Source organism: Oryx dammah, unplaced genomic scaffold (assembly GCF_014754425.2).
Source record: "Oryx dammah isolate SB20612 unplaced genomic scaffold, SCBI_Odam_1.1 HiC_scaffold_28, whole genome shotgun sequence".
Classification (NCBI taxonomy): domain Eukaryota; kingdom Metazoa; phylum Chordata; class Mammalia; order Artiodactyla; family Bovidae; genus Oryx; species Oryx dammah.
Window position 1 is genome coordinate 47,037,540 of NW_024070212.1, and position 22,865 is coordinate 47,060,404.

A 22,865-nucleotide genomic window follows, 5' to 3' on the forward strand; every position below is an offset into this window, starting at 1 on the left:
CCACTCCAGTATTCTTGCCTGGAGAATTCCACAGACAGAGGAGCCTGGAGGGCTACAGTCCATGGGGTCGAAAAGAGTTGGACACGACTGAGCGACTAATACTTTGACTTTTTCATTCTTGCCTGGAGAATCCCATGGAGAGTAGAGCCTGGCGGGCTAGCGTCCATGGTATTGCAAAAGAGTCGGAGCTGACTTAGTGACTAAACAACAGTGATGTGGTATTGCTTATTATTTTTCACCATCCAAAGTGTCTCTTATAAGTAAGGAATAGATATATACATTTTGCGATGGATATGCGGCTTATACAATTTATCTCCATTTAAAGCCAATTAGACAATGATGGTTTTAGAAGAAACCTCAGACATGGGCTTATACAATTTATCTCCATTTAAAGCCAATTAGACAATGATGGTTTTAGAAGAAACCTCAGACATGTCCTCTGACTTGGTAGTTGTTTCTCCAGGAAATGTTTTTTTTAGTCCTAATTATATTGCCCTAGTTTCCAAGAAAACATATTTTATAAATTCCTAAATGTTATTGACCAAATGAAGCAATTTTACAAAACCTCAAAGCCAGTCATTTACTTACCCTAAAGCATGGTTTGTCAGTCCTGGGGAGTTCTTCATTCAGGTATTTTTTCCCTTTATGTTGTTCTCTTAGAGAATGTCACAAAAACACCACTGCTAAATGCCTAGTATGCTGAGGGCTTTTCTATCTGATCCTTTTGGACACAATGCCTCTCTGTTGATTGAGTCAAATGAGGTGGATCTGTTCATTAATTTCAGCTTTATTGGAGTATAACTGACAGATGAATTTGTTTTTTACACAGTACAAAATTGTACTTATGGCGAGAGATTACAAATATGAATTTCCAAACCGGAAATATGAATTTCCAGTAATCAGTTATTTAAATTATGATAACTGATTACTCAAAAAAATATGATAACTCCATAAATGGAAATAGTAATGAAAAGATGATAATATAAGAGTTCAAAGATTAAGGAAAACAAATCAGGATTATAAAATACTGTCAGCGTGATCCTAGTTTTATTTTTAAAATGCACGTGCATATTTTTGTATGTGTGTGTGTGTATTTATAGGTATACGTATCTGGATATATACACAGAAAGAAGGTAAAACTAAATGGTAATACACAAGAGAATGTCTAAAGGTTAGAACTATAGTGATTTTCCCCCCTTTCCTTTTTGCTTATATTTTTTATCTTCTCCAATAAACAGGTTTGACTTGTAATAATAGTTTTCCTTTAATAGATCATTGTTTTTAAGGACAAAAGCCCAACAGTAGAAATGTGTCCCCAACTAGAACAGGGTATGCTGGTTAGCCCTGAAGCCATGTTACTCACAGTGGAGAAGAAAAGTTAAAATTTTCTCTGAACATGGTTGAATTTAAACTCTTCATTCTACCTCTCTATGTCTAATGATATGTGAATTAGAGATATAAAATATAGCTTTTTTCCCCTAAAAATGTTGATTTTAATGACACTAAAGCCCTTGCTAAGCTGCCAGACAAGACACCTGGCATTTACTATCACATTTTATACAAAACACATCTGGAGTAGAAAAGCATGTTGTTGAGCCAGAGATTGCTCTGTCCCTTTAAGTGGCTGAAGCAGGTACCCCTTACTTTGGTTGCCTGTGCTACAGAGTGTGGGGGAAAGAGTAGCATAGGAAATTATTCACAATTCTGCCATTGTCATAATTTTGTGTATGTCTGTCCTTCTCTTCCTATGTGCACATTTTTATCTGATTATGTTGTGAGGTTTTATACCCAATGAAGTCTTTGACATTTTTCTTTTTCAAATGAGCACCTTAAAATTTTATTTGTAAAAGCATAAAGGTTTTGTATTTAGTTAATGGCAACCTCAGCTCTGGAGGGGACTTGTCAATGGCATCCCTTCTAAGAAATCTTTCTTAGCAAAACAGAAAGTTTGGTTGTGTCAGATAGATTGTTGACTTCTGATAATTAGTGATTTTATTTTTAACTTAAAAGATGGGAACCAACAAATGCGCCAGCCAAGCAGGTATGACAGCCTATGGGACGAGGAGGCACCTTTATGATCCCAAAATGCAAACTGACAAACCTTTTGATCAGACCACAATTAGCCTGCAAATGGGTACCAACAAAGGAGCCAGCCAGGTAAGTGACACCTTGATCATACTTGTTTCAGAGAGTACAAAAGGGCCATTTAAATTCACACTTAACCTTATTCTTATTAACCGAGTTCAAAGTGGTTATTTTTGTGCGATATATATATATAGAGTATAGTCCTTGAGGAAAGTAAGATTTGCTGAGAAAGCAAAAGGATCAAAGGGCCTTTTCCGTAGCCACACAAGTATTGTGTGGCCCACGGCTGTTATTGGCAGTAAGAACAGCTGGCGTTTTTACCAAACCAGAAAAAGATACTTTTCTTTTTTTTTAAAGTGTTCTTGCTCCAAATCCAAGTGAATTGCTCTGACTTTTATTTATTTCTAATGCTTCTTAGTTTTAAAGGAGCCCTCAACGAACTTGCTAGGTAACATTATCTGGTATTTTACAAAGAACTCTAGCTAGCAATCTGGTAAATGTGTGAATAAGTGGATGGAAATCAGCACAAGGAGAATGCTATTAACAGTATTCTAACACTATGCACAATGGAAGTATTTCCTGTGAAAAACAGGTCACCAGTGCCTCGCAAGGAGGTGTACCTGTGACTTACATCAGAGCAGGACACGTCTCATGTCCAGCAGGAGTGGGGATAAGGTTTGGGAAAGCGTTTCGTCATGACCCCATGAGGTGTGCTGTTGTTGCCCTTTATGGAGCTTATCCTGTACATGGGCTCTGTCTCAGAGCTGCCACTCAGGTGTTTTTTACCGATTAAATCTGAAGCATGTGCTTGGCATAAATGAAGAGATGAGGTGAGTTACCGGCCTGTGAAAAGGCGGAGAGTAGATGTTGAGATGGCTGGCTCTTTGGCCCCTCAGAGCCTCAAGTCCTTAAGGACTGCTCAGAGTGAAATATTTTTTTTAAGTTATAATATTTTGAGAAAGATCTTTATTTGCTTTACACAGCAGTAAAAATTTTATATTATACATTGTATACGTGTGTGCTCAGTTGTGTCTTGACTCTTTGTGATCCCATGGACTGTAGCCTGCTCGTCTATCCATGGAATTCTCCAGGCAAGAATACTGGAGTGGGTTGCCGTTTCCTATTCCAGTGTGATTTTTGTTCAATGTATTACAGACTTTGGAAATTGGTAACCTGGATGGCGTGTATGGTCATAGTAGGCATTCAGGTATAACTTTCAGGTATGCCAGCATTATGCCAGGTTTTTCTCTTCTTTGTGCCCAGTCTTCTCCCTAATCCAAAGTAGGTGTTATTGTCTCCATCTTGTGCATGAGAACCCTAAAACGGAAAGAAAATTAACTTGTCTGAGGCCACAGAGCAGTGTTCTAGCAGAGCAAGGACTTGAAGGGAAGGACTGACCTAGCTTGAAAGCCAGTGAATGTTACTTTGTAGGAGAGATTCAGCATCGAGATATTTTGGTAAGCTAGCTTTACCCCTGAACCGAATGAAAGTTATTAGTGTTCATGTCCAATGTGCATTTCATAATTTAGAGACTATTCACAGGAAGAGATTTTAGCTGCTGTTCTGACTTTGCTATGCTTTAATACTAGGCGGGAATGTTAGCACCGGGTACCCGAAGAGACATCTACGATCAGAAGCTAACATTACAACCCGTGGACAACTCGACGATTTCCCTACAGATGGGTACCAACAAAGTCGCTTCCCAGAAAGGAATGAGTGTGTATGGGCTTGGGCGGCAAGTGTATGATCCCAAATACTGTGCTGCTCCCACAGAACCTGTCATTCACAACGGAAGCCAAGGCACAGGAACCAATGGGTCAGAAATCAGTGATAGTGATTATCAGGCAGAATACCCCGATGAGTATCATGGCGAGTACCAAGATGACTACCCCAGAGATTACCAGTATGGTGATCAAGGCATTGATTACTAGGTCCACAGAGGAGCTCAGTGTTGAGCCCATTGTTCTTATTCGGTGAGAACCAAGCTAGCCTTGAGTAATTTTTATCTTGTCTTCCTAAAACACTATTATGCTTATTGTACCTAAAGGAACTATTGCCTTACATACATTCCTTTTTCCTTTTTTCTGCCTCTTCCCTAAATAGTTGCCTTTTAGTGCTGTGACAGTTAAATCCTACAGCATAACCAATAACTCACATATGAAGTAAAAAGGAATACTGTGAAAGGGGAGTACTCTTGTACAGTCAATTCTTTCATTAAAAATCTATGCATTTTTACAGTCCTCTACTTAAACTGGTATTTTCAAACAATAGGAAGATTTTTTTTTTACAGTTTAGTATCTTGTTTCTACATGGAAGACTAAACATGCTTATAGCTAAATGTGGTCTTTGCCAACTAAATTTAAGATGCAGCATTTTAGAAATTTACATATCAATGTTTCTACAGTATTGTTTGCTAATTTTTAAATAAAGTCCTGATCAGTGTGCATTTGTGATTATATGTGTACTTATTTTTTACCTAAGCCGACGAGATCTTTTCCGAGTGGTGTTTCAAAAGGAGCATGTACAAAACCGGCCTGCAGACATCAAAGTCTGGGGGTGCCTTTGCTCTTCCTGTTTGTGCCAATGTATCGATGTAGAATTGCTCTGTTTTCTTCCACTGTATTTATTGCTGCATTTCTCAGCATAAACCTATCCCATTGTATTTTTTATAAATAAATATTTTTTTTGAACCTTCATACGAGCCACAGGCTGATTATTTTTCTGGCTAATTTCAGGTGAGTAGAGTCAGACTTTTTTTTTTTTTTTTTTTAAAGTATTCTTTCCCAGGTATTGTTACAAGGTACTTTAACATTTCTTTACTGAATCTACACACCATTACTGGGACTGAATGCTCTAGACAAAGCTTAGAAAAAGGAAGGGACCTGCCCATTGCACACAGGAAATGCCAGCCAGGATTCAAACTATCATTTGACCCTTTGCTTATTCCACTGTGCTTCAGCTGCCTCTACCTCATTCTAAATCCAATTTGGAATAATCTTAAAATCATCTTGGGAAACATTGGGGATGGGGTGGGGTGATTTTATGTTATATTCTAGGGTGAATGATACTAAGAAACATCTGGATTAGGAATAGGACATGCTGTTTAATAACAGATGAGGATTTATAGTAAGTTTAGCAAAACCTATGGCCCCCCACTCCAGGACTCTTGCCTAGAAAAATCCCACGGATGGAGGAGCCTGGTGGGCTGCAGTCCATGGGGTTGCTAAGAGTCGGACATGGCTGAGCGACTTCACTTTCACTTTTCACTTTCATGCATTGGAGAGGGAAATGGCAACCCACTCCAGTGTTCTTGCCTCGAGAATCCCAGGGACGGGGGAGCCTGGTGGGCTGCCATCTATGGGGTCGCACAGAGTCGGACACGACTGAAGCGACTTAGCAGCAGCAGCAGCAACCTTCGGTTATGACATGGAGGAGGTCGAACATCTAAGTGTTGTAATGATAAAAAAATCCAATCATGAAGAAGAGACAAGTGGTTAGCATCCTTTCGGATGTTTTCTCAGCCAAGTGATTCCCTCCGATAGCACTGGCTGTCTCAGGCCTTGGGGGTGAACCGTGCCTGCTTGTTTTTCGCTGAGGCAGATAATGAGGACATAGGGGTGTCTGTACCCACAAAAGCAGCCCAGCTGACTTGCTCATCACACAACAATGACTAAGTTTTACGCTTCAGAGAAATTGCTCTGTAAATCCTTTTCTTAAAAGGAGATGAGTTCAACTAATTCGATGGTGCTGTTTAAGAGAAAAGTCGTGACCTGCATCTGTTACAGGAGACCTGAGCCGCCACGGCAGTTTTCTGCCCTCCGTGAAGAGGGGTTTAGGGAAACATAGTCACTGTTTGCCCTGCCAAATAAGCCAGACTGGCTGTCCTGTTAGGAGAGTGGGTAATTCTGTTTACCTGTTCATCTAGTTGAAGCAAGGCTGCCCATTAACATGTTAGATATTCCTATTTGTTTAAAGCTTTAAGAAGGAAAAACAGCCCAAGGATACCCCTCCCCCCATTTCTCTACCCACCACTGAATCTAAACCTGGGAATGGAGTCCAGGCAGAACTTGAAATCTTCCTCTAGGCAGTCCTCAGGTGGGCCGGGCTTGAAAACCACTTATGCAGAACGTTTGCTCATTTCTACGAGGTGGCCTTGTACTTTGAACAAAATTTAACTTCACATCTGATTAAACTTGTGCCTATTCTATGCCATGCCCATCAGGTGGTAGTTCCAGTTACACTTTCGGTTTTAATTGTCCCTAAATTGAAGAATTGTACTTTGAAAAGCTGTAACATACATTGCTCATTTCCAGGAGTGGAGGATTAGGAAAAAGTTCTCTGTAGTAGGGCAATATTCCAGAGATTTCTGCTAAGGTTTATTGATTGTGAGTGAGGAAATCCTTTTCAGGGTGCGCTGAAATGAGTATTTAGATAATGTGCTTTTTTTTTTTTAATTGACCTAATAAACAAGGTCTTAAAAGATTTTTCAGTCTCACTTGGTACAAAAAAGGTTGCATACTTTTTCTGTGGTTCGAATATTGTAACGTGTTCAAACAATGGGGACAAAAACAGTGGCAAAGAACTGGGGCCACACTGGGCCTTATCGTTTATTCTGCGCACAGCTCTTAGGAGAAGGAAACTTTTTCAGGTACAAATACCTGATGGGCACTTATCTCACAATGGCCGGAGTTCTGTTCCCTCTTCGCTTGTTAATGAGTTCTTGTTTCTCTGTGCCCTTGTGTTTAATTTGTTGATCCTTTTTACAAAATTCTGAAAAATAAAAGAATGAGTTAGACCTGTGTTCTGTATCCACACTGATTGGCAGTCATTTACGTGGCCATATCATTTCGGGGAATTTAGTCCTTAAAATTTTCCCTGTTGAACTAAAATATCTTGGGGCGGTAGATTTCAAAGTGGGTTTTTAATCAAAAAAGTGTAAATTGTAGAAAGAGACCTAGTTAACTTCCTAATACGTAAGAACAACCATAAGAAATGTTCTTTGGAATACATACCAAATATGTTAAAGTGTTATTGTATTTTTATGATCTGTTGGGAGAAGGATACACTTACTTATAAAACTATAGAAGTGTTTTTAAACATCAGTGCCTGGCTGGACTAAGGAGTGCTTTGCATTCTGTTTCAAAGCAGAAGGGCCTTAATGCCTAGATTTTATGGTAATCGAGTGAAAGAAAATTGTTAAAATGTTACTTGACAGAGACAACGGAAAGAGATGAGAAGATTCACTCAGCTGTTAAAACATCCCTGTCTACACAGGATAAGGCAAATATGCAACAACTGTGTTGCAAAAGCTGTTGGGAACAGCTGCCTGCTATTTCCAGATAGGATGGGGGCTCTACTGAGGGTGTGGCTTTTCTCAACTTTGTTGTGCCCTGGTTAACAAAGGGCCTCAGAATCACAGATCTGTCAATAGTGGCCTTGAAGGTGATTGGTCTCCATGGGAGTGGGCGTTCCCTAAAATACAACTGGTATGACATGATATTTGGGGATGCAAAAATGCCTTAGAAAAAAGATCAACTGTGAAAGCTCCGGACCATACAAAAGGCGAAAATAAGCCATTAAAACCAGTAGGGACTTGGATGGCTACTGCACCCAAAATACCTTCTACCCTGGGTCATTTACTAAGTGTTTAATTGTTCAGCTTCACTTTTCTCCAGGAAGGTTTCAATAAGGGAGGTGGGATCAGCCTCAGAAAATACAACGCAAATCTCACTCTCGGGACATTTGGGTCTTGTGGTAGAAGCTCACAGAGCCTGCCTACCTGGGAGAGAAAATAAGCTGGGTACCAGCCTCCTTTATGTGTGAGTCTTCAACACTTTTGAGATTATGAGGATGGAGGTTGAAAAAGGAAATGAGATGTTTACTTACCAAAAACTCTTGGTCCATAAAGTAGGGCTTTTCTGAGGATCCATCATTTGTTTCCAGATCAACAGCAAAACACAGGAAAAGTGCATCCAGCACAGTTTCAAACACAGATAAAAAACTGTGGGCTACTAAGTACGCAAAAAAAGCAACCAAGAGCAGTGGGATTGCCCACACCTGAAGCACACGGTGGTAGTTAAATGCCATCAGTCCTCCAAAAACTGTGAAACACACCACTAACACCTGTCCAAAACAAGAGTTTGTTGAAAATTTCTATAAATTGGTTAGGATATTGTAGAAAAGATTTTTGTCAGGTATAAGCAATAGTTTCATATATGTGCATATGTGGGGATGTGTATGCCTTACTATAATGAGTACTTGTCAGAAAACTGGATACAGTAATATAGGAAGAAGAAGAAATGAAAAGCTATGATGATACCAAAAGAAACCCCAGTTACACTGGAGAATGGGAAGAGTATATATACTTTCATTTTATCTATGCCTAATTTTTTTTATTTATGTAGATGTAATGGTACCTCAGAGCTTCCCTGGCGGCTCAGTGGTAAAGAATCTATCTGCCGTTGCAGGAGGTGCAGGTTTGACTCCTGGGTCGGGACGATCCCCTGGGGAAGGAAATGGCCACCCACTCCAGTATCCTAGCCTGCAGAATTCCCATGGACAGAGGAGCCTGGCAGGTCACAGTCCATGGGGTCACAAAGCAGTTGGACTCAACTGAGCAGCTAAACAACAATGGTACCTCACAAAATTTTTAGTCTGTTTTTTTTTCTTTTACTAAAAACTACAATAAGCATCTTCATTAGAACAGTTTTTCTTATACACCCTTATTTTTAAAAAGATGCCTCAATCCATTGAGTGGATGTACTGTAGCTAAACGTGTGATTGCTTTTATCCTGGGGATTAAAGTGGATGGGCTTTCCAGTGCTGGTGTAGGGATAATAGGCTTTTGCTATATGTAATTGCTATATTTCCAGGAAATGATTATAGGCCGTGAGGAACCTAATTCCTTTCCAGACAAAATGGAACCCCCTGGAGCCTTCATTGTGCTTGGATATCCATAAACCGTCATTGTGCTTGGATATCCATAAAGATGGATGTGAATCTGCATGCCACTTCATTAAAAAAAAAAAAAAACAACCATCTGTAATTATGTGTTCCTTTTGAGAAATACAAGAAAATGAATTACTGCCTAAAGTAAAACACAAGTCTGTTATAAAAATGAAACCTCTTAATAAAAATTTTTGGAAGTAGCTATTACAAAAGGTATCACCCGCAACCCTACCAAGCAAATGTAAACAATATTATCCATTTAGATACAACTACAACTTGGATTATTAGGCTGTTTTAAAAGGCATAATCAGTTTGTGCTTCTAGAGTACTGTCACGCGAAAAGTCTCTGGGACCCAGCTGTGCCTTCAAATATATGTGCAATTAGCACACACCTGTGAAATCCAAGCGTGTTCTAACTTGTTCCTGACAGCATCATGACAGTAATGCACTGGAGACATACGCCAAATGCCACAGGAACACACAGTGCTAAACAAGAGTCAGGAGCCCCCATATTTGGCACTGGCACGAGTGGAGACTAGAGCTCATTCACTCTGGGGCCATGAGAGCCACCGGCATTCGTGTCCTTGAGGAGGCATGGCTGGAGGGGCAAGGACGGCTAGCTTAGAAAAGTGAAGATGTGGAAGGAGGGTCAGGATGTCTGTCTGTGAAACTGTCTGTGAAATTCCAAGAATTTGAAAGGCAGTCAGGTGGAAGTAGGACGAAGCAAACTGAGGTGTGTGCAGAATTAAGCCCAGTGAGTGACATCTACATGGAGAGAGACATAGCCGGTATAAAGAACCTTCAACCTGAGGCATGGTCAAGAAGGGGCCGGAGTACTACTGCTACTTCAGGGACTCTAACCTACAACCTGGGAAGGGGGTGTTAGTTTTAGTTTGTAGGTAGGAAAAATGAGGTTTTCACAAGATGACATACAACTCCTTAGAAAAAGATGACAGCAGGAATGCAACTGGCTCCATCTGAGATATCAATAATTCTGTATATTTAGGAAATTAATGCTCTTAATAATGTAGACATTTCATCAGGTTTTAACACTATGCCCATGCATATATTTTTTTTTAATATTTATTCATTTATTTGGCTCTTTTGGGTCTTAGTTGTAGCATGTGGGATCTAGTTTCCTAACCAGGGATTGAACTCAGGCCTCCTTCATTGGGAGCATAGAGTCTTAGCCACTGGACCACCAGGGAAGTTCCAATTTTCATATATTTTTATGACAACCTCTATAAACTATTTATTCTCTGAAGTCATAGAGTCTTCATTCTAGATATGAAAAAGTGGGATCACAATGGTAGAATGGATAATAGCTAAGAGTAAAACCAAGATTTGAATCCTGACTCAAGCTACTGTGAAATCCTAGCCAAATTATTAAGCCCTAGTTTCTTCACCTGTAAAACAGAGATACTTCACAGGATTGATGATTAAATGAGAGGATGAGGCCCAGCACAGAGTAAGGGCTCAGGAAACAGTTCTCTGTCAAAGTCTTGTTGTGTGGCTTAATTTTTGGATCCCAAGTTACTTTACTATTTTAGTTAAGATATCCTACCTTTCCTAGAAAAATTATGAAGTCTCCAAAGCAGTTAACAGATGCAAAATGACTTGAATTCTTGGATAAGAGTTTGAGTGCATCTTTTGCTGATGTACAAAAATCTGTCCCATTAATGGCAGTTGTAGTGTATGCATTCTGAAATAAAAGACAATAGTTAAAAACATGATGAGTTTTACTCCTTTAAAAATAATACAATGCCAGTACAGAATATTTGCAAAATAATTACTATAAACCCACTATCTCTACCCATAAAAGTCATTTCAAAGTCCCTTTCAGTCTCTGGAATATATGCACATATATTTTCACATAATTGTAGTAAATGGAAAAGAAATATTTCTGGTCAATATGGTAGATTAAGTGACGAGTGCTGCATAACTATCTTAATACATAGCAGAGTTTGAGGGCAAAGAAGTTTAGGTACTAGACACAAAGCAGACCCTACCTGATGGGGAGCACTGAGCCTCAGGGACGCAGTGGGCAGGGAATCAGGTAAGGGCTGTAGGAGTGAGGGGCTGGGGTTGGACCCCTTGTAGGTAAGAAACTGCTCAGGCCCATGCCAGGAAACTGAACTGTCTGCACAATCCCAGAATTTATACTCAGTCATTCAAGGAAATTGGTCAAGAAATGCAACTTCTGCCTGGGACCCCTGAAATGACTAGGGTCTGGGCAGAGGCAGAGGAAACCATATCCCCCAGGCCAGGGAATGGTGGAGCCCCACAGATAACCATACTTGAAGAAGACGAAGTGTTCGCAGGAAAAACTTATGAGGAGACTCAAGGAAATGAACAGTGCCTCCACCGAGAGAAGCTGCACCTTGAAAACAATCTGAAATAAAGCATTCGAAGAAGTATGTTTAAGATGTTAAGGAGACAGAAGGAAGAGTGATCGTAAAGAATGACAGCATGATATGAAACATGAAGAGGCAGAGTAGAAGGCAAATGGAACAGAAATTCTAGACGTGAAAAGATATACAATTTAAATGGGGCAGTGCCATTGTTTTATATCTGACTTACTTTACATAGGAAATAAGCATCTTCATGTTTCTCCTTGACTTATTATTCTAATTTTCAATAAATACATTTATATCAGGAGTGTGTATATGCATGCACATATGTAGCTAGGACATATTTAAACTATTTCAAATATTTGCTATTATAAATAACTATGCAAGGAACATCTTAATTTCATGATTTTTGGATCATTTTTTAAGGATACATTTCCAGAAATGGGATTACTAAATCGAAGAGGACAAGTGGGTGTATGTGTTCATATGAGATTTCTTGGGTCATTTTTCCAAAATACCTTTTCCTTATAACTATATGATAATTTCAGAGCCATCTATTTACATTTCCCCTGAAATCTTTAAAATGCTACTTGCACTGCCAGTTTACAATAATTTATAACTTCCCTTGGAAAATACACTGGAATATTACCTGCTTCGGTTTTGCCTTTCCTTTTGGCTTAAAGGATGAAAGTTTTATTTCATGATATAAAGCTAATCCTTCCATACACCCATTCAAAAACACTGTAAAGAAACCAACTTGGAGTCTACTGCAGAAATCCAGCCCCCAGTGGTGCACGTCTTAATCAGAGCGAGTTACAGAGGAGAAGGGGAGTAAGGCCGTAGAATTATCTTTTATTTTTTGGCTATGTACACATTGCTATATTTAAAATGGACACGCAACAAAGACTCACTGTGTGGCATATGGAACTCCATTTAATATTATGTAACAACCCAAATGGGAAACGATTTGAAAAAGAATAAGTCCATGTACATGCACAGCTGAATTGCCTTGCTGCACACCTGCATCCTAACTCACCCTCTCTTGGTAATTCCCTCTTCCCCACGGTCAACTAGAAAGGAATATTTGGTTCTCAAAGATGAAAGATTGGGTATTCACCTCCCCAGGGAGGGCACCCTGCCTGCCTCAGCAGGATATTCTCTGTCAGATGTCAGATGAGGTCCCTGCAGAAGTGCCTTAACGATATTCCACAAGAACTTTGGATTTCCGACTTACAAATGCATGTAAAATTCACGTTTAAAATCTCAAACTGGCTGTTGGCAGACTTAAGTCCACTAGTTTGAGGACTTCAGTCTTCAGAAGTGATGTGAAAACGCATTGCTCATTATCTGATTAAGCATCTGTGATCATATAAGATTCTCAGAGCCCTCACCACCAACTCAACGTCCTGAAGACATATGTGCAGGTCAGGTAGGTAAATGACGGAATCAGTCTTTTACAGACTGAAAACCAAGGTCAAAGGCATTGCCCCAAGTGCTCTGGAACATCAGGGAGCTTTTTTTTTTTCATTCTAACTCTCTGGATATGACACTATCAAAAGGCTATTTTAAAAGCACGGTGCTTAAGGTAAGCACAGGCCCTGTTGGCACGTCGTCTCTGGGTCCAAGTCCCAGTCTTCAGTCTTCACCACTGACTGGCTGTCGGTTTTGGCTGATTTACCCCCTTGTCAGTCTTCAATGTCCTGATCTATAAAATGGATTACAGCACCTACTGCAAAGGGATGTTGGGAGGATTAAAGAACATTTTCCCTATAAAGCATTTAGCAGAGCACAGGCACATAGAAAGCATGTAATAGAGGGTGGTTATTTTCCTCCAGACCTCACCAATGATGATCTCATTTACAATTGGGAAACACAGAGGCCATTCTTTAAGCACTGAGGGGTGTGGAAAGGACCGGCGGTTTTTTCATCTGTAGGCTTTAATCCCTCACATTCGCAGGGACCCAGGAGAGACAGGACCTGCTTCCCAGATGACACCCCAGGTCCCCGCGTCATCTTGCTCAGCAGCAGGGCCACATGCTACTCAGCCTCTTTCTTTGGATTCTGTCCTCAGCCCCCACCCCTCCATGTCTCCTCTTAAACTGCGGTTCTTGGTGGTCTCCCTGTATCAGGCTGGGTATACAATTTCTGTGAAGATTTCCTTTTCCTACAGATCACAACCTTGTAGTCAGTTTAGTACCACTGCTCATAAGCAATAAAAATAGATTTTATTCTTTGGCTAAAATAATTTAAAGTTAAAATGGTACTTTCTCACACATGTGTTGACACCATAGATCTTGGGGGCCTGTAACCATTTATCTTTTCTTTAATGTATCATGCCCTATGAAAGAGAGCATTAAAACCACTCTGACAGGGAAATTATATATATGCCTTCCTGCCGCTACTGCACCACTAGTGTTTTACCACAAGGTTCAACCCTGTGTGCTGCAGAGAAACCTAGAATTAATGTCTGAATGAGGAGCTGGGGGAGGGAAGAATCACTAACAATACAGGATATGGATTGAAAATTTCTGCAGTTTCAGCATTAGCTAATTTGTACTTATTCTGAGGAGAAGTGTTTCCTTGTCAGGCAACTGGAAGCTGGATGGCAGTAAGTGTCCAGTGCTGTAAGTCTTGGCTTGGAGCACTGGCATCTTCCTGGGATGACAGAACGCTAAAGTGATCTGTAGACCCTAACAACACGTTAGGAAAGAATTGATACAATAAGGAACCGAGAATACATTGTGTTGATGGTCAAGGTTAATCATGAGATCCTGAAACAAAAAAAAAGGAGGTAGTGGCACCAGGCTTTTATTACCAGACAAAATTCAGTGTGCATGTTTCTTTAGCATGGCTGAACAAGTGGACGTGTCTATGCCTTGAGATGGAACCCACGAAAACACAAAATCGATACAAGGAAGGTTTACCCACTTGACACCTCAACACTAGGTCCCACTGTCACTCTCTTGCCTGGGACTGAGGACTCCTTGCAGGTACAGGTGGATTAGCTTTCAGACTCATGGACGGTCCACCAGGGTCTGTCACAAGCTGCAGGGGAGGGTGTGGAGGGGGGGCTTGTATGGCTGGGAAGACTCGTGAATAATGAGCTACAACTCAAGCTCCAGTGAGAGAGCAGCATAGTGGAGTGGAAACCCAGCCAGGGGTGAGGGGTGGAGGGCTCATGGGAGAGGGGAAGGGATGGGAGACGTCATAGAACTGGCATTGGGCTGGCTTCCTGCAGGGAACGGGGGTAGATGGGGCCAAGGCAGCAGCAGGAGACAGTGAAGTGAGACTCAGGGGTCAAGCAGAGAAGTGCGGTGGGACTCCCCCAGACCCGGACTTCAGCGAGGCTGAAGCGTCATGCTGTGGAGCAAGGGAGAGGACAGGAAGGCACAGTCTGTGCTTCTGGAAGCTCCCCCAGGCTGCCCCGTGAAGGCTCAGGGCAGATCTCTTCTCACCGTCTTCTGTTGAGCCAGAAAGTCCTGCACCTCCCAAAGCTCATTCTCACCAAAGCCTTTGGGGGGCCCCCAGACACCTCCACTGTGCCTCCTAGGCTCTGCTTGAGTTGTACCTAATGCCCAGTTGTTAGGGGAAGCACACTGATTGAAACTGCCCATGCTGGCCAGGCACCATAGTAACCATTTGCATGAGTTGTTTTATGACAGGAGGTCCTGGTAAGGAACATGGAACTAATAAGCCTCCACCAACTGGAAGAGTTGGTGTGTCCTTTTGAACAAAGGGATACACCAACATGTCTGACCATCTCCCAGAATCCTTCTCTCTGGCATCTATCTTGGCTGAACAAGGCGTGCACCACCAGGAAGGACTCTGAGTCAGAATGATTGGCTAAAGACAACCCGGAAACTAAGCCCATCACCGTAAAACCCGAGACTGCAGGCCATGTGGCAGAGCTGTTCTCCTAGGTTCCCTTACCCTCCTGCTCTTCACCCAGCCACCCTTTCCCAATTAAATCTCTTGCTTTGTCAGCACATGTGTCTCCTCAGACAATGCATTTCTGAGTGTTAGACAAGAGCCCAGTTTCAGGCCCTGGAAGGGGTCCCCCTTCCTGCAACACTGTGACTACTCAAACTGAGCACATTGGTATCATTAGCTATCAGAAACCAGGGGCCAGATTCCCCCAAAATGAACTCATGCCAGGTACTCTGCTCCCTTCTACCCCACTTCAAGGGATGCCTTAGGGATATGTCTGCTTGCCAGAAACCTGGAAGCAGCTTCCTAATTTGTTCCTGCGGCCTTTTTTTTTTCTTTTGCTATCAGTAGGCAGGTGTGCAACTTCTGTGTGTAAATAAATAACTGAAAACAGCAAGCACTCACAGAGTACATACTATGTGCTAGGCCTTGTTCTATATTCCCCTGAAAACATTTAATCCTCTTAGCAACCACAAGTGGATGATGAGAACTAGAGCGCAGAGAGGTTGGGTAGCATACCCCCGACACACGCATGCAACCAACGCTGCATCACTTACAAGAAATGGACCTCTGACTCATTCAGGCCCATCAGGAAAACATTTACTTTGAGCTGTACTTTGTGCTTCCTTCCAAAAGATTCAAAATAATAAAGTGGTGCTCTCAGGAGACATATCATTAAAAAGACCCAAGGATGTGGCAGGATGGGTTAGTAGAAAGAGGCTGGGTTCCTGTTAACATTGCCTCCACAGACTGGCTCACCAGCCCCGCTGAGTAACGTCACTTCACACTAACACCCGCTCTCAGGTTCTCACTAGAGAGGCTTCATGTCTTTACAGCACTTCAAAGTGGACCAGGCACCCTCCTGCCATCATCTTGCTTGATGTGCTTCTCACCACAGTTCAGTGAAATAATCACCAGGGGTATATTATTCCCATCTCACAGAGAATTCTTATTTTTGAAGAGAAAGGAAAGAGATTAAAGTGTAATTTTAGGCAACAGAAAAGTTGGACTGTTTCTTTGATTCACTCTGAGAGTTGTCCAAGAATGTTAATTGCAGCTTTTACACAGAAAGCACATTTTCCCTCCTTAACTCAAGCCGGAAGCCAGCCCCGTCCACTCCGCGCCCTTCATCAGCGAAGGGCAGCCATTAGTCCGCCTATGAAACTGAAGCGGGCCCTTCTTCTGGTGGCAGAACTGTGAACCCGAGCTTCTGTTGACTCTTCAGAAAGGTAAACAGTTTCCCTCTGCACAGGAGGAAAGGCGTTTGCCAAAAGCCCTGCCGTGAATAGTCAGCTTTATTTCTGGAGTGCCTTCCTCACAAAATCCTGATATTTATTAACTCAAAATAAAACAAGAACTATGAAAACAAACCTGAGACACTGGATGATGAATAAATAACACTGGTGTTCATACTTTCCGAGGGACTGAAAGAAATACAGTGAAATCTGTGCCCAGAGCCGTCCTGGTCCTTTCTGGTAAGACGTGCGGGAACCATCGCAAGTGACTTTCCTCTCAGCTCCGTCTTTATCACAAACACATGCTAAGGAAGAAGGGGCACAGCCTCCGGGCCTGGCATCTGCCGCTCGGATCCGTCCAGGAGTTCACCGCTCACCAGTTACTCAAGTCCAGGGAGATGGGGAGTGCAGAAACCTGCCAGACCCTTCGAGGTTGGGAGCGGGAGGTGGGTGAGGAAGAAACTTGCCTTGGCTGGGGCCTGATACTGCCAGTAAAGCCGGGTGCTAGTATTCTTGCCCGGAGAATTCTGTGGACAGAGGAGCCTGGCAGGCTACAACCTGTGGTTGCAAAGAGTCAGACACGACTGAGCAACTAACACACACACACACACACACACACACACACAGAGGCAGTGTGGTCCTGTTTGCTCCTTTAAAATGTATTTTCCTTTTGCTTATTTTTTTAGAAGAATGGCTCTATCATTTCCATGCTCGTCTTTAAAGAAAATCAATCAACATAGAGACAAACAAGAAAGCAAGAAAAAGTTACTCTGACTCCTCCCCTCAGAAATAACCATTGCTAATATTACTTGGACTTCACCCCAGTGTTTCCCCACAAAGCTACACAGCAGGGAGACAGACAGAAGAGAGGATGGATGGGCAGGCAAGCATGGGTCCTAAAACCGGAAACAAAAAGTACTGTTAAATGAAAGCACGAATGTGAATTCGACTTTAACAAAACGAAACTGAAACTGCAGGACTATTTGAATGTCAGACAAATATCTTCACACACAAGACTTCGGTTTCTAACAAAAAACAATCTTTCTAAAATTATTGTGAAAAACGTTAAGAGGTTAGAGGGCTTATTTTTTAACACCATGGCTTAAGTTTCAGCAGCACGGATGGTGAAAGATGAATCCTCCTCCGTTTTTTTCCTGCCTCCCGAGTTTAGTGTGTTTCGTTATTGCCGTTACTTTATCAGAAGTTTGAACATATACAGCTTCTTCCATAGTGACAGTCTTAATTACTGAGTGGCATGTACGCAGCGCAGCCACTGTCTCTGCTGCCTGACACTCAGCTCTGGGCCAGCGGCTCTGCCTCTGTCCTGCAGGGCACGGAGTAGGGGGTCAGGGGAGGCCCTCAGCTGAAATGTCCTCTCTGCGAGGCTCATGCACACTGAATGCGTAAAGGAAGATGCTTTCTGCAAACCAAGAATGGCCTCCAAATAATTCTTCATCCAAAGTCAGACTCAATTCATTGGTTCAGTAGAATGTTAGGATTAAAAGGTTATCCCAGATGCCACCCTGGAAAACCCTTTCATTTGACTAATGAGGAAGCAGAAGTCTCAAGAGGCTAAATGACCAGGCAGAGGTGATAAAAAATGGACATGAATTGGATATTCACACTCATGCCCTCTCCTCTCCCCACATCCATAAAAAGCCAAGTCAGGCCACTGCATCTTGCTGAACTTGGCCATCACTGATATGTTAGCAGAGCTCTGTGCCCCTCCAGGGAAACCCGCCAGGACAAGGATGCAGTGCTTAGTGATGAGCAGGCCCTGGATACAGGGCTGTGCAGGAGTGCCGCCTGCCTCCCCCAGGCCCTTAGGGAGGGCTCTCCCTGCTTCAGCCTCATCTGACCTGGAAATCATTGGTGGTGGAAAACAGGGAGGCAAAGGGAGGCTTGGGCGTCCGTATGGCAAAATTAAAGTTGTGGATCTGGGCAAAGGGAAATATAGGGGATGGGAAATGCTCCTACTATTTTCTGACATTAGGCTTTATTAGAAAGAAGACTAAATGGATTGGCTGTCCCTGGTGAGTGAAGACCATTAATTTCGTCTCCTCCTTACTCTTACCCTTGACAGGGAACTCCAGGTAGCTCAGTGAAGCCAGTAGGGCTACAGACTTGAAGTCATAGGATCCCCACATAGCAGCTAGCATCCTGGGTAAGCTCTTCAGCCTCTGGCCTCAGCTTCCTCATTTGTACAGTGGCAGTAACACCTGCACGGTGTCCTTGAGAGGACAAACTTAGACCATGTATGTACATGTTTACCAGGGTGCCTGACAGACCATAAAAAAATGACTTCTTAGGTGGCACAGTGGTAACGAATCTGCCTGCCAATGCAGAAGACGCAAAAGACACAGGTTCGATCCCTGGGTCGGGAAGATCCCCTGGAGGAGGAAATGGCAACCCACTCCAGTATTCTTGCCTGGAGAATCCCATGGATAGAGGGGCCTGGCAGACTATAGTCCATGGGGTTGCAGAGTTAGACACGACTGAGCAACCGTCTGAGCTGAAATGGCTATGTTTTTCACAGACCCAAGAAGATTGGTTCTCAAGAGAATGTCAAACATCTTTGATTTGAAGCTCAGGCCCAAGGAAGTGGCAAGAGGGAGATGGGGAACAGAAATGGGAATGTTTACATGTTTTCATATATTGCACACTTTGGGGGAATAATTTCTAAGTCAGGTGCATGTCCCTTTATGAACATGCTGTTGATGGGAGTGGGATGGGCAAAGCAACAGTTGACCTGTGAGGCCTGCTGACAGAGAGCCTGGTAATCGATTGAGAGGTTGCTGGGGGTAATCACTGTTCTGCGCATGCTTGGCCCAGCAGGCAATGGAAACTCTCTTATAAGAAAAATGCATCTGTTTAAAGACACTGGCTGTAATAACAGATCTCTTCTTCCTGAAGCTCCAAAGACTACTTGCTCTTCCATTCTGGCCTCCTCTAACCACTAGCACTTCTGCTCAGAAAGCAGATTCCCTTACAGTCAGTCCTAGGTGTTGTCAGGGCAGCTCCAACAAGCGAGGGCACCTCTTATGAGCTTGCATTTTTCTTTATTGTCTCCCTGATATTCCTAGCAGATGCTCTAGGCTGTGTGAAGGCAGCACAACCCAGGGCTGGTGCTGAGAAACAGGGGCTCATCCTCCCATCCAAAGACACGTATGGAGGGTGTGCCTCTGCTGGGCACCAGGCATTGAGCCAGGCTGACAGGTTTGTGTTCTTGGACCTCACGAAGTTTCTTTATTGCTGCCTTAATGGAGGCAAGATGTTGGCAGGGCCAACAGTCCCCGAGGGCTCTTCTTGCCCCCACCAAGATGCTTCCTGATGAAGTCATCCGGCCTCAGCTGTCTCACTCCTTGGATGAATGCAAGTCTAGCAAATGCTTCTCCCTGCCCCACCCCTGTGCCAGTTGAGGCCTCCTGGAAAAGGCAAAAGGAGGGAGAAGAATTTCAAAGACTGGATCCACTTGACAAAACTTTAAGGAATTTTCTAGCCCTGCCTAGATAAAAATGCTAACTGTGCCAAAACGCTCTTAGTCACTTCCTCTCCTATTTTTCACAGACCTCATTTCTGCAATGTTGGTAGAGATGAGCCCTTAAATGGAAGGAGGACTGTCTAGCGGTCCCCAGTGTGTGTGATGGTTCACTTTGCTCTCATGACTTCTGTTTCTCTTTCTGCATCTGTTTTCTCATTTTGGTCTGTCTGCCTCATTCCCACAGGACTCAATCTGTGGCTCATTCCCCCAGGTGAGGGGAGGGAGCTGGGGGTAGGGTACTAAGCAGACACTCAGTGTGAAATTCTCACTGGCTTTTGATTTCCAAAATTTTAGCTCTCTAAACCTTTCCTACCAGTGAAGAAGGTGAAGGAAAGGGGTTCCCAACATGACCCCAGTGTCTGGGAACAAAAGGTGGGCGTGGTCTTCCTCTATCCCCCAGTTAGAAAATGAGACCCCATTGAACTGGGGAAGGAGAAGGAGAGATCTGTGGGTTCCAAACACATGTCCAGGTCTGCCTTTTTTTTTTTTTTTTTAACAGAGCATGGAGAAGTGGCAGGACTCTAAATGGAAGTGTCCATCCCTAGGGTCTGGGTTTGCTGGGCAGGAGGAGGTTTCAGAGACCTGGGGCTTTCAGAACTAAAATCAGAACAATCTCAGGCAAAGCAAGAGGGTTGGTTACTCTACCCACAGGCACATCTAGGCAGACAGGGCCATAAATGGCCTTCCAGAAGACTCCTGCTTCCCCAGCAGGGCCTGAAGGAGCCATGAGGATAGGAGGATGGATGTCTCAACGGCAAGCTGTGTGTACTAATGCCCCGGGCTACCTGATACTTTGTATAACACCAGTGAGGGATAGCCCAAGAACAATGGATTAGACTTTCTGCCAGTTCAATGGAATGGGAGTTCACAGCCAGAAATGAGGTTAAGAGTCATGATATAATATTCCTTGCACATCTGAGATTGTGGTTGTGGTTCACATCCGTGTGGAAGTCAGTCAAAGCTGAGACTCACATGGTGGTAGTGGCAGCCCGGAACACCGTCAGGCTCTAGCTTGTAGCAGAATGTGAAATCAGTACCTGCCACATCAAAGTGGCTTTTACTCCCTCCACCACTGTGACTCACACCACCTTCTTCTTTAAAAAAAAAAAAAAAATTATGAATGCATTCTCTAGTCTCTGGCCAACAATCAACACCTTCTCCCAACAGGTCTAATGCCCAAGAAAAAAACAGTTGGGGAGCGACAGCCCCTTAGAAGGGTATGGCAGTGAGGAGGAGAGGGCGTGGCTTCAGAGGTGGGCAGTCTGAGCCTCAGACAACTCTGTTCCAGAAGCAGATGCAGATAAAGAGAAATGACATGAAGACACCTGCTCTCCATCATGAGGAAGATTAGATTTGAGGTAAGAGCTAGTTGATGGTTTAATTTCATTTCCCACACTAAATGAATTTGGGAAATGTCAAAGCTAATCTATAATCTTTCTGTTTCTTAAGCACTTAGGATAATGTTGCAAACTTGGATTGTGAAGTTCTATCTTCCATCTGAACCATCCCCCTGCCTGGCCCCGACCCGGGCCACCATTTCAGATGATGACCCAGCCTCCGTTGTAAGTGTGGTACCCACAACAGGCACTAGACTGCGGGTGTGAAGAACACAGGAGGAGTCAACGGGCGACTGCCTCCACTGCAGGTCAAACACTGTTCACTGGAGCTCAGTGTTTGCAGGGGTCACCTGCTTCCTTATTTATAGGAAAATTGGATTTTGCTGACTCAAAATTCAGTTTCCATAGATCAAAGTTAAAACCACAGGCCACCTCCCTCAGCATTTTTGCAGCATACCTAGAACATGCCACGATGGGAAGGGACAAAGAACAGTAAGGCAACATGTCCTGAGAGTTTGGGGGGAAGGGCAGAGCACAGGCTGGCTCAGCACTTTGGGATCCACCTGCCACTGGGAACACACCTTCTCAGCTTACTCACTGAGTTTACAGGGGAGACTTCAGGTGCTGGGGTACGCTGTTAGCTGGACCTGGGAAGAGAATGGTTTGGTCTCTTCATTTCAAGGGTGAAACATTAATAACCTGCTTTTACAATGTGCTTTCCACTCCAGCCATTAGATATTCAAGGTGGTATTTTTAATCTTCATCTGCTGTCTCTTGGATCTCTCTGTTCAGAACTTTATTAGGAAGAGGGGGTGACTTATTATGTCCCCAAAACCTTACTCTTGTACTTTCCTTCTGTGTAACCTGGAGCCTCTTGATCAAAGTGAAAAAGGAGAGAGTGAAAAAATTGGCTTAAAACTCAACATTCAGAAAACTAAGATCATGGCATCTTGTCCCATCACTTCATGGCAAATAGATGGGGAAACAGTGGAAACAGTGACAGACTTTATTTTCTTGGGCTCTAAAATCTCTGCAGATGGTGACTGCAGGCATGAAATTAAAAAACGCTTGCTCCTTGGAAGAAAAGTTATGACCAACCTAGACAGCTTATTAAAAAGCAGAGACATTACTTTGCCAACAAAAGTCTGTCTAGTCAAGCTACGGCTTTTCCAGTAGCTGTGTATGGATGTGAGAGTTGAACTGTAAAGAAAGCTGAGCGCTTAAGAATTGATGGTTTTGAACTGCAGTGTTGGAGAAGACTCTTGAGAGTCCCTTGGACAGCTAGGAGATCCAACCAGTCCATCCTAAAGGAAATCAGTCCTGAATATTCATTGGAAGAACTGATGCTGAAGCTGAAACTCCAATACTTTGGCCACCTGATGTGAAGAACTGATTCATTGGAAAAGACCCTGATGCTGGGAAAGATTGAAGGCAGGAGGAG

The 22,865-nt window shown here is 43.0% G+C and overlaps 2 protein-coding genes and 1 long non-coding RNA gene across 6 annotated transcripts in view; 1 reads left to right on the forward strand and 2 right to left on the reverse strand.

The window, feature by feature from the left end:
* CNN3 (calponin 3) overlaps window positions 1-4,779 on the forward strand; it is a 33,129-nt gene extending 28,350 nt beyond the window's left edge. The window contains exons 6-7 of the mRNA XM_040232267.1: window positions 2,011-2,157; window positions 3,675-4,779. Of these exons, the coding sequence (XP_040088201.1) occupies window positions 2,011-2,157; window positions 3,675-4,016 (489 nt within the window). The 3' untranslated portion in view covers window positions 4,017-4,779. The remainder of the gene's footprint in view (window positions 1-2,010; window positions 2,158-3,674) is intronic.
* On the reverse strand, window positions 212-2,013 carry LOC120856839. The gene is made up of 2 exons (XR_005719499.1): window positions 426-2,013; window positions 212-356 (listed from the first exon to the last, which is right to left on the reverse strand). It is a non-coding gene; the product is annotated as an uncharacterized LOC120856839 (long non-coding RNA).
* Window positions 4,362-22,865, reverse strand: part of SLC44A3 (solute carrier family 44 member 3) — an 87,495-nt gene continuing 68,991 nt past the window's right edge. For all 4 annotated transcript variants that reach the window (XM_040232264.1, XM_040232265.1, XM_040232262.1 and 1 more), the window contains 3 exons: window positions 10,598-10,735; window positions 7,972-8,208; window positions 4,362-6,855 (listed from right to left, as the gene is read on the reverse strand). In XM_040232264.1, the coding sequence (XP_040088198.1) occupies window positions 6,760-6,855; window positions 7,972-8,208; window positions 10,598-10,735 (471 nt within the window). In that variant the 3' untranslated portion in view covers window positions 4,362-6,759. The remainder of the gene's footprint in view (window positions 6,856-7,971; window positions 8,209-10,597; window positions 10,736-22,865) is intronic.